General features: G+C 34.0%; 1 protein-coding gene across 1 annotated transcript; it reads right to left on the reverse strand.

The window, feature by feature from the left end:
- Positions 1–5,775: 5,775 nt before the first annotated feature.
- On the reverse strand, positions 5,776–6,322 carry LOC137738652 (protein LIGHT-DEPENDENT SHORT HYPOCOTYLS 10-like). Its single transcript, XM_068478130.1, has one exon. It carries the CDS (start codon positions 6,319–6,321, stop codon positions 5,776–5,778), a length of 546 nt encoding a protein of 181 aa, XP_068334231.1. The 5' UTR covers position 6,322.
- Between the last annotated feature and the right edge of the window lie 6,271 nt (positions 6,323–12,593).

A 12,593-nucleotide genomic window follows, 5' to 3' on the forward strand; every position in this document is an offset into this window, starting at 1 on the left:
AGCAAGGCTAGTGGCGAAAGGCTCTACATAAATAGAGGAAGTTGACTACAATGAGACTTTCTCTCCAGTCTCAACCAAAGATTCCATGAGGATGCTTCTAGCACTCACGGCTCACTTTGATTTTGAACTACATCAAATAAGCGTCAAAATATTGTTTCCAAATGGAGAACTTGAGAAAGATATTTATATGCATCAGCCACCAGGATTTGTCAAAAAGGGGAAAAAGTCAATTATTTGTACATTGAATAAGTCTATTTATGGTTTGAAACAGGCTTTGAGGTAGTGGAACAAGAATTTTGATCAAGTGATGATGGCTTCTGGCTTCGAAGAAAATAAAATGGATGAATGTGTTTACCTCAAGGTTAGCAGCACCAAGATTATATTCTTAATTTTGTATGTGGATGACATTTTATTGGCTAGCTTCGACATGTCTCTACTACAATCAACCATGAATATGTTGACTCAAAGCTTCGACCTGAAGGATTTAGGGGAGGCTTGATTTGTATTGGGGATAGAGATTATCAGAGATCGTGTCAAGAAATCCCTTGGTCTTTCACAAAGACAGTACATCGACAGGGTCACCAAAAGGTTCAATATGGAAAAATGTTTGAGTGGCGAATTGCCCATTGGAAAGGGACATAAGATGAGTCATGAGCAATGTTTGAAAAATGAATTAGAAAGAATAGGAATGAAAGACAAACCCTACGCATCTCTTGTAGAGAGTTTGATGTATGTCCAAGTATGCATGAGACCGGACCTAACTTTTGTAGTGAGTTTATTACGTAGTCTTCAATCAAACTTTGGTGCATCTTATGGGGTTGTGACTAAGAAGGTGCTGAGGTATCTTAAGAGGACTAGACACATGCTAACCTATAGTTGCATGGATAAGCTTGAGCTGGTGGCATTCTCGGACTCTGATTTGGCGGGAAGTGTGGATGACAGGAAATCAACAAATGGGTACATTTTTCTGTTAGCAATCGGTGCAATATCGTGAAAAAGTTGGAAGCAAAAGTGTATAGGATCCTCGACTGTAGAGGCTAAGTTCATAGGGTGCTACGCAACAACTCAACAAGCTATTTGGTTTAGGAACATGATGAAAGGATTGATGATCATTGATGACATTGAAAGGCCTCTCATGTTGTATTGTGACAAGTTACAGCTTTCTTTTCGGTGAATAATAAGAGGTCTTATGCAAGAAGATTGATGGACATAAAGTACTTGAAGGTGAGGGAAGAAGTGAAGAAAGACACTATTGATGTGGAGTACATAAACACAAGTGTTATGGTTGCTGACTTAATGACAAAGGCTTTATCTGGGGGATTTTTAAAGAAGCATATCTTTAACATGGGCATAAAAGAGTCTTTTGATTCAGTTAATGAGTGGGAGTATGCACTCAGTTAATTGCATTAAACTATTTTTCTTGTGTTTATTGTTGTCAGTTGCATTACAATTCATAATTAATTGATTCTGATGATTTGATCCTATGACTAATTTATGTTTCTTCAAACAATTTTGGTACTAAACACATCTTTTAGTTTGTTCTGAGGAACTAACATCATGTTTAGTTGGTTCTTGACTTTATGACTCTAATGGCAACATAGTTTTTCAAGTTTAATATGTATGTAATCATAGAGTGCGAAGTGCAAAATAGAGTGCACCTTGTTTTTTCTATGGTTCTGTATTTTGCTTGAAATGACAGGTTGCTAAGAAGGGTAGTTGCAAGCTCTTGGAAGCTCAATTATAGTCTTATTTTATCGAGATTCAAGTGGGAGAATATAAAACTTCGGTTGAATGACAATGAGTTAACAACTAGATTTCTTGAGTTACTCGTAACTTGTCATACAAGTTGCATGAGACACAAGGAGTCTGAGAGTCTTGATAGGATAAGAGTCGTGGAGTTTAATTATGTTGCAGCTGTCTAATTGAAGTCTTCATCTTGTGTATACTGAGGAATAAAGTCATAAAGGGATATGGCTTATCACTCTACTAATAATAGGATTGTTTGAGTGAAACCCTTAGAAGAGGTCCCTGCTTCCACACTAGCTGATTCTCGAATTAGCTAAAACCCTATTCATTTGATAGAGAGCGTTGTTGTGTGTTGGAAGTAGAAGTCTGCTTCTTCTTGTTCTTCCAATGGCGTCACCTTCAGGTGAGTTGTTCTTCCGATGTGCTTATTGTTTTCTAGAATAATTCTGTATCAATTTATTTAGTATAGGTAAGATCTTAGTAATGCGGTCTTTCCAGTGTGATTGTTGACACTACATGCCTAAACCCACCATATGTAGGAAACACATAATATCATTATAGTCCTGATAGTATTTACAACTATGGACATAACGAGCACGATACAAATATATATTTATATATCCAAGCATAAAGGATTTCCGATAATCTATTACATGCTTTCAAATTCTCCAATTACAATTTAACAAAGGGAACTAATACCGATTTGTGTTCATGCCAGCAAGCCATAAATGATCGCTACTTATATAGATCAACTTATTCCTTATGTAATTTGACCGGAAAAAAAAAAGAAGCCATAATCGAACTTGACAATACCGAAAGCATCCAGGCAAATTCCCTTGGAACAATTCCTTCCTTTTCGTTCAATTTCCATATGATCTGCAAGGAAGTAATAAATAATGAGTTTGATGATTATACATTAAGGGTACATCTGTTACTGGTTCCGTTTCAAAGTGCTGGAATGTATCTGTCGATCGGATAAGTTCCTAACAACAAAAATACAATCACAACGCAACCATATTGGAGTTAGAACGAACTGCAGTGTATGAGTGACCTTTAAACAATCAACCATCAGACAATAAATGTGTGTTACTTGTAAATATTCAGTATTTAATTAAATTCACTTGAAGTCAATTTTAAACTGCTGTGTGTGATTGGTTAAATTTGTGTTACTTATTTGATAATCTGCTTTCTTTAGACATTCTAACATGTTACTGAACTGTCAACTGTAACTATGAGTATAGCCACTTAGTGTTAGTATTTCTCTTTTCTTGTAAGTGCAGAGTTTTAGGTTCGAATATCGTGAATAGAGTTTGATACCAATTTATTTTCCTCATCCCTTGATTTTAATATATCATTGTATAAAAAAATTATCAAAATGTGTATTTTGGGTTTGTAGTTTTACACAATAACATATTAGATTGCTTACCAAGAGAGCATAGTTGCAATATATATGTGTGCACACATGTATAACTATAATTTCATTTGGACACATAAAACTGACACACTTGTAATAGAGGTGGTGAAGATGCATTATCTTTTTTCATGTGTGTGTATTTAATTTTTATTTAATTCTTTATTTTTTATTTTGCAAGTTCTAGAGTTCCACAAATGTGGTATGTTATTAGAGTAATGCGCACACTTACTACATTTTCATACTATATTTTTCTAGCTCTCTGGTCCCATTTCTATTAGAGAGTTAATATAATTGTCGTATGAAAAATATGATAAAAGTAGCATTTTTGATGATCTAATGGCTGAAATACAAACCTTCAAGTTTTCAGCCAAAGCATCTAGCTATTTAGTTTTAGAATATCAGTGTATATGTGTCTGCGAACGCATACAAAACCTACAAAATTATACTACTGAGTGTCTTCTGTGCTCATCGCCAAAGCCACATAGAAAAGATAGGCATTGACTTTTTAAGCTCGAAGGATCATGAATTTACAGCATGTATTATAGTCCAATCCAAATATGTCGACAAATAATAGCTGCGTTGATATATAGTCATTAAATAAGGAAGCATTCATAGTTGTGTATGCAATACTAAAGATATTACGTATTCAAATGAATTCAATTAAGGATGATGAAGAGAAGTGTTGTCCTTACACCATGGTCTGGGTTCAAACTCCACTGGCTCTCTAATCTAATATCTAATATAACAAATCTATCGTTTGACCAACAAAAAAAACAACCCAATTCAAAATCAATTAAAAACGAATAAAATAGGTAAAAATTTAAACATATAATTCAATACTTCAATTTCCAATGCAGAATACTCTGGGGAATTGTTATTGACACTCCAAAAATCTCATTCTACACTCCAAACTTTCTATATTAGGAAAGAAAAATACACTTGTGAGGAGTGTAGAATGAGATTTTTGGAGTGCCAATAACACTTCCCAATACTCTGAAGTCTCATCAACGCATGCTAGATCATTGATGCATCTTTAGTTTATATTAAACGACACTTTTTGTTGATAGACGAGCTTTACGTAGGGTATGCATAGTAGTCTAATTTATATGTTTGTAATTAAGAATGCAAATTTCACATGAGTTTCGCATGAAATGAGAGCAACAGAAATAATCAAACCCTAGTAAACCTTGGTCTTAGAAATTGCGAACACGTTTTCTGTAATCTGTGTTTGACTATTAGGCCAGGAAATTCATAGTTATATATGTATGTAAATGTGTGTGAGTGTGTGTGTGTGTGTGTGTCTTTAGACGAAACACGTGCAAATAGTATACGATTTTCTGTAAACTGCAATTCACACAACTCTGAGTTAGAGATCTATTTAACTCTGAGCTATCAACCTAATGCATAAAATAATATGAAGTTCCTATGAAAACCCGACAAAGACATGTGAAGTAAAAACCCTTGAGCAGCATAATCAGACTTTATTTTAATGTCTTTTTACAATTTTTTTTCCTCTTCAGACAGTGTGTGTGTATGTTTTGTAATAAGCCTTTGATCATGATGAAACGCTGCGCAACAGAATCTTGAACTGCGGGCATCAAGCAAAAATGAATTGGTAAAGGAACATAAGAATGGGCGTATAAAAGAAGACTAATTAATTAGTTGTGTATAACTGACATTTTATAGAACTACTAGCTGTACTTATAAAAGAAGAGCAATTAGTTGTGGCATTGATCATCATGGGTGTTATAGATTCGCTATGATGACCTCTGTTAAATTAAAACCAAAAGATAGAAAAGCTGTAGAAAAAGATGGATGAACGCCAAAAACTAGAAAAATACGAATGAAAGAGAATTGTGAAAACCTTAAACCTTAATTAATCATAGATTTCAATCATTTGTCTATATTTTTGAATTATATATCCTGACGTATGAAAGTTTGTGATGATATATATATTTCTTGACAAATAATGGTGGGGCACAAAAAATTTGCAGAATCAGCCAAATTAATGAAAAGCTACAAATAGATAACAATTTTTAATTAACGTACGACAGTCACAGTGGAGATTGCATCGTGAGAATGTCTCAGAGAGAGAGAATGAAGAGGACCTGAGGAGAGAGGGAGAAGTTGGAGAGAAGAGATTATTGTTTCTGATGTTATTACAACACGACATAGGTGGAGTGATTTATTATTGGTTAAAGTTACTGATCACGATCGGAACATTATCACTCAAATACTAATTTGAGTATATCAGTTAGGGTTTTAATTTTGTTCTTCATGTATATGTAGTTCCATATCAAACTAATTTACAGTCCTTTGACTGCACTCCATCTCATAAGTTTCACTGTCGTTTTCTCTCTTGTTAACTATAATTTTTGGGGGATTTGATAAAAAAAATATTAAAAAAGTAAAAAAAAAAAAAAAAAAAACAAGTATAAGCTTTGGGGGTATATCATGTACACTGGCAAAATTTTTCTTCATTTAACTCCAATTAAATTTTTATGATGTGAACGTACTTAATTAACCATAAAAAGAAAATGAATATAATTTAGTGTATATAATATCTACTTACCCTTTGATTAATTCTGAAATTGGCCAAAGGAATCAAACATGCATCAAGAAAAATGCATGGTAGAACTTGATTCATCATCATTTGGTCCGGATCCCTTGCTTGGACTTGGCTTCTTCTTTTTCTTCTTAAAAGGAATCCCTCTTGCCATAGCTTGGCACTCCCTGACCTCCCTCAGGTAAACCCTGATTGCACCGCTAGCGAAAGGGTTGTTCTCCGGGGATCCTCCATTTTCTTCGTAGGCAGCCCTCAGCCTCCCTATGAGAGCATCCAGGCTGCCCCAGGCTTGCCTAAGTGGACATGTGCAAGGAGCAGGAGGCTCAGGCTGCCCATAAAACATGCAACCCTGGAGATGAACTTTGGTCTTCCCAAACTGGTCCAGATACCTAAGAAACTCCAGTACATGGTTGTAATTGCTCTGAGACAGCGCCACTGGAGGCCTCTGGTTCTTCAAGTACTGACCAAAAGTGTTCCAGTCCCTTCTCTTTTGGGATTCATAGCGGCTTGGTGTGGCCGGCTGCTGCTGATCATCATTCAGAGAACCTCCAGCGGACGATCCTTCGGCGAAATCTTGGCCTCTTTCTCCAGACATAGAGCGGGGATGACTGATCACTTAATGAATATTCCAGATGAACTTATTTTTTGTTTTGCTAAATAAAGGAACAAATAATGAAGGGCAGGAGGTGAAAGGAATAGGCAGTGAAAAATCAAAGATGGGAGGAAGACGGAAATCACATTATGGGCCCAGTGATGAGAAGACCTCCCATGGGGTCGGGGCCATATGATGCTTCCTGTTCATCTTTTCCTTCATCTTTTCATTTATATTCTTTTTTTCTAATAGTGCTATTACCACTAACTAGACGTTTTGGTCTGTCAATAAGTTACAAAATTTGCTGTCTTTTGAAACTCGAATTGTTTTTTTTTTTTTTTTTTTTATAGAGACAACAACGCATGTTATTATTTTGCGTATTATAACACAAGAATAGTTATTGGTATTTTGAAAATTCTCTTTTGCACACTTCACAAGTGTATCTTTCTTTATAAATACCAAAAATTTGGAGTGGAAAATGAGAATTTTGGAATGCTAATAACAATTTTCTATAATAACAAGTAATTGATAAAGTTAATTTGTTACATTTATAAGAACATATTAATAATAAACAACTATGCGTATTCTAATTTGAGTAACATAATAATAAATACGTACATAGTTAATATGTCCCCATTCTCCAAACTGGTCATAATTCGCTAGATATGTATATATTCGCTGGACATGCAATGGAAGTGCTCATAATCCATAAAAAAATCATTGCTAGGGAGAATCTTTTTGCTATCTTACTGTTTGTATTTGGTTTATTCAGAGAAAGAGTATTTGAAAGAGATCTGCTACAAAGAGAAAATACTGTTGTTGGTTTGGATGTGTTGCCAACTAAAATTTAATCTTGTTAAGAAGATTTAGTTTGATTAAATAAACAAAATAGGTACAATGTAGACGGTGAACAAATAAACAACGAATATGGCTCACTATGGAAAGTACTTGTTATTAGAAAAATTATGATTTCATTGATAATGAAATAAAGTTACATTTGTGCATATATACAAGTTATAAACATACTTGTACTAATAGCTCAACCTAACAAACCAAAACTAAAATAACAAACTAATAACATCTAAGTTTTATCTTTAGCAGATGTTATTACAATATTGCCTTTAATATGCCCTCTCAAACTGAGCTGAGGTAATAGCCTGAATAGTTTGTCATGAAGAAGCAAAAACCTAGGTTGTGACACTGCTTTGGGACAAATATCAACAACCTGATCTTGTGTGCAGACAAATTGTAGAGAAACTTCCTTTCCAAAAAAACATTTCCTAGATGTAGTGGTAATCTATTTCGACATGCTTGGTCTGAGCATGAAAAATAGAATTCTTAGCCAAAGAAATTGTTGATATTATCACACCATAATTGAGGAGGACAAGGAATAGAATAGCCAATATTAACCAACAATTTACATATCCATGTGATCTCTATAGCAGTATTGACAACTGATCTATATTATGCCTTAAGTGATATGTATCTTACAAACAGAGAGTGATCAAATTGAGAACCGATGAAGCCAAGAGAGTTCAAAGCACCATGTAGCTTTTCATACCAAGCTCTAGGAGCTTGTTTCAATCCAATAAGGATTTGTCAAGTCTGCAAACATGTGATTTGATATGTAGGATCCTCAAAAACAGGTAGTTGATGCATAAAAACTGATTTTGTAAGATGACTATGCTAGAAAGCATTGCTAATATCAAGATGATTCAAGAACTACTCAAACTGAGCTGCCAGAGTAAGAAAAGGCCTTATAGTCACAGGTTTTGCCATTAGACTGAAAGTTTCAGAGTAGTCTAATCCTTCTTGTAGATGAAAGACCTTATCAATAGATTGAGCCTTATATCTATCTATGGAACCATCTAGTTTTCTTTTAATTCTGAAAACCCACTACATGATTCTATCCTAAAAAGGTCTCTCTCTTAATTGAGATAAATATATGTGTCTAGGGTTCACTTACTAACTTGACCGTTAGACCCACCCCCGGGGGTCTTAGGCTTGTTCGGTTGTTTGCTCTTTCACAGGTTATTTGGATTTGTGCATCTTTACCACCTGTGGTGGTGTGAATTTGAAGTTAATTGAATTGATTATTGATTGACTGAATTGTTGTTTGATTAGTAAACTGAATTCTTGTTTAATGTATGATTATTGATTGTTGGTAATTGAACTGATTTCCCATATAATTAGATACCAGATAAATAGGGAACATAGTATCCAATAACATAATCACTATTGCTAAGGACCAATGGTACTACTCCTATCCCATATGCACTCCACTCCCTGAACGATTCGCATAGATCATTTAGTGTGAATTAAGGCTAAAACTTAACATCACAAGTTCTCCATTGTCATCTGCACTAACCACAATATTCAAAGTCAACAATCTTTTAGAAGAATTCACAAGCCATTAACACCTCATTCAAATCACAGAACAACATAACAAAAAACAAAATGCAATGGAACTCCGACATATTTTTAATCTTGCACCTTTTTGTATTTGCCATCTCCTCGACAATTCTTAACTTCACCATTGATTACATCATGTGGTTTGCATAAGATTTAGGTTTTAAAAAATATTTACTACTATTAAGAGGAGAGGTAAGAGTTCAAAACTATTGCATAAAGTTCATGATGAAGATATATATCAATTTTAATATGAAGCTCAAAGCTATGTTACTTTAAATATTGTCAAGAAAAGTCAACGAGTACTACGATTTAATGGTTAGTTTTGTAAGAGCATGAACATGAGATTGGATGTTTTGGTATTGTCTATTGGAATCCAATAAGTATAAGGAAGCCTTATTGGACTTGGCAAGCTGAATTCTTCTTTGTAAAGGATTCAGTGGTTGCGATTGAAACTAATATGTGTTGGAAAAACATAAGTTGTTTTTCATTTGGATTCTAATAGGGAGTCCTTATTATGTAATGAGAGGTTTATATATCTGCGCATATATATAGTTTGGCCTCTGCTCTCACAGATTAACGCTCTCATTTTGGAACTAAGTCCTATTCTTAGTTTGAGGAATAAGCAATCTGACAAAGAGGAGAAGGTTCACATCGCACAAATTCTTGTTTGCAACATACATGGCTTCATCGGGTGGAACTTCTTCATGTTAGTGCATTGCAAATTCTTGTATGTAATAAGGTTCTAAGTTTTGTTCATTGTGATTCTAGTAACTTAATCTAATTGGTGGTTCATAAGTTAACATGTAGTATCCGAGCCATAAACTTGAGTTCTTGAATTCAATCGATAAAATTCAGAAGAATCAAGAATAAAAATATTTGAAATCCTTTAGCCATGAGGTTTCGAAACTGGTTCTAGGCTTTCTCTCTGGGAAATAAGGTCTTAAGCAAAATATTGCGTTTTAATATAATAAGATGGTTTAAAAATTTGACCATTGGAACTCAAAACTCATTATACTTTGGGTGGGGTTTGGGGAAATTTTTTCATTTTATTCGATTTAGTGTTTTGGGTGATTTGAAGGTTTTTGAAAACTAATCTACTTGTTGAATATTCAACATCTATCAATAAATTTCTTCCGCTGCCAGGTGTCAATACTCATCAATTCAAGGGTATGTAATCTGAAATCCATATTAGAAACAAGAAATTTTGCCTATGTGTTGCTTAATTTATATGATGATTCTTAGTTCTATCTGCAATAATAGATAAAGTAAGAGATATTATTCTTGGTTTGCATTAATCTAAGTTTTATGCAAAATTTATCTAATTCTTCAAGAACATGATTGTCCGATTGTTTGTGAGATTGTTACTTCTTAAGAATATCATTGAAATTTGTGAACTGTTTTGTATGCAACAAATTTTTCCTATGTGAGAGATGATTGTTCATGACTACATTACTTTTAGTACGGAGTTTAACCATAGATTTCTTCATCCTATACATGCTTATCAACTGTTTTTTGTTAAGATTGTGTATATGGATAATAGTTTAGATATGATGATATCTAATAGACTAGGAATTGAAATCAGGACTCTGAAAGGTTTAAATTGTAATTTCATTCTTCTTCAGTGTCTGCAATATCAATGAAAACCTTAAATTTAGCCAACATTTCAATTCTCACTGGTGGGAGCAATTACAAGAAATGGAGGAGGGATTTCAATTTGTTATTAATGTGTTTGATATAACAGTTGACAATCCTAAACCGATTATCAATGATCAAAGCACCAGAGCTGAGAAGTTAGATAATGAAAGACGGATAAGGGCTAATAAGGTTGCTCTCTCTATTTTGGAAAGTGGCATGACTGATATAATTATAGGAGGTATAAAGAAACCTGAAGTAGCCGTGGACTACTTGAAAGCAAGAGAGAAAAAGTTTAAAGAATTCGAAAAGGCTGAAGTAAGTCAGTATATGTCTTTACTTACAACCTACAAGATTGAAGGCATTGCATCCTTCAGGGATCACATTATGAAGATGATAGATGTAGCAGAGAAAAGCTAAATTTCATGGATGTGAATATTGGTGAGAAATAACTGGTCTTTATGATTCTTCAAGCACTTCCTTCCAAGTATAGCCAGCTAAAAGTATCCTATAATACACAAGATAAGAGCTGGGATATTGATGAACTGATTGCACAATGTGTACAAGAGGAAACAAGACAGAAGCAAGAAAAGGGCAAGGAGCTTGAGTAAGTCAATTTTGTGCAATCTGGAAAAGAAAAGAAAACTTCTGACAATGGAGGCTTTTCAAGAATTGATAAGAATTCTAAATTCGTCAAGCATTCTAATAGATCTAATACATCTGCTAAAGTAATTGACTCCCCTAAAAAATCTACCAAGTTTAAAAAACTTAAAGATGTGTCTAAACTTAAGTGTTTTTGGTGCAAAAGAAAGGAACATTTAAAAGTCAATTGTGAAATCTTTAAGGACTGGTTAAAAAGCAAGAAAAAAGAACTGGTGTTTGCTTGTGTTGAGTCTAACTTATGTAAGGTACCTGTTGATTCTTGGTGGTTTGACACTAAATGCGCAGTGCACATAACCAATTCCCTAAAAAGGTTTTCAAAAAAAGGAAATTGGAAAGACTTTGTATAATGTTTATGTTGTGTAAGGGACTAAAGTTGCAGTAGACTCTATTGGGATTGTGAACTTGAAATTGTCTTATGGTTTTGTTTTACAATTGAAAGATGTGCTTTATGTGCCTAAAATGAGAATAAACCTAATTTCTTCTACAAAAATTATAAAACAGGGTTTTTCATTTCTTGTTGATGATGAGTGTTTGAAATTTTTCAAAAAGAACTGTTTCAAAATTATATTGGGAACTGCTCTTTTATCTTTGTGGTGTTTGGACTATTCAGTTTTGTTTTCCAATCCTTCAATCTTAAATGTAGGTACTAAAAGAATGCTAGAACAAGATGTTTCATATGTTCTTTGGCACAAAAGACTTGGTCACATTATCAAACTTTCAAAAGCTGAATTGATTCCAAAGCTAGACTTTACTACTACAACATAATGTGTTGATTGTTTGAAGGGTAAAATGACTAACTTTAGAAAATTTGATGTTAAGAGAAATTAGGGGTTGCTCGAAGTCATACATACTGATATATGTGGTCCTTTTCCAATTAAAACCATTTGTGGGAATAAGTATTTTGTAAACTTTATAGATGACTTTTCTAGACTCGGATATACATTTCTAAATAGTGAAAACTTTGAGACTTTAAACTATCTTATAATTCATAAAACTGAAGTTGAAAAACAGTTAGGTAAAGTCATTAAAATTGTTAGATCCGATAGGGGAGGAGACTACTTTGGCAGGTACACTGAGTTTGGGCAACAAAAAGGACATTTTGCACTCTATTTGGAGAAGAATGGCATTGTGGCTCAATAAACCACACCAGGGACACCTCAGCAAAATGAAGTCTCAAAGAGAAGGAACATGACTTTTATAGGCATGGTTAGAAATATGATGACAAGGTCCAAGTTGCCAGGATTCTTATAGGGGAAAACTTTGAAAATTGCAAATTATATACTAAACAGGGTTCCAAGCAAATGAGTCTCTTCAACACCATTTGACTTGTGGCAGGGCAAGGTACCTAATTTCAGCTATTTTCATGTCTGGGGTTGCAAAGTTAAAGCTAGGTTCTACAATTCTTGTGATATGAAGTTGGATCCAAGAACACAATCCTGTTATTTTATCGGTTATCATGAGAAATCAAAAGGATATAGATTCTATATTCCCTAAGGTCATACTCGAGTTCAAGAAACACACAATGCTATGTTTTTAGAAGATCAAGATATCTCAGATTTATCAAAAGA

This window comes from Pyrus communis, chromosome 7, assembly GCF_963583255.1.
Source record: "Pyrus communis chromosome 7, drPyrComm1.1, whole genome shotgun sequence".
NCBI lineage: Eukaryota > Viridiplantae > Streptophyta > Magnoliopsida > Rosales > Rosaceae > Pyrus > Pyrus communis.

Coding starts and splice junctions, on each gene's coding strand:
- LOC137738652 (XM_068478130.1), bottom strand. CDS start 6,321: ATGTCTGGAGAAAGAGGCCAAGATTTCGCCGAAGGATCGTCCGCTGGA.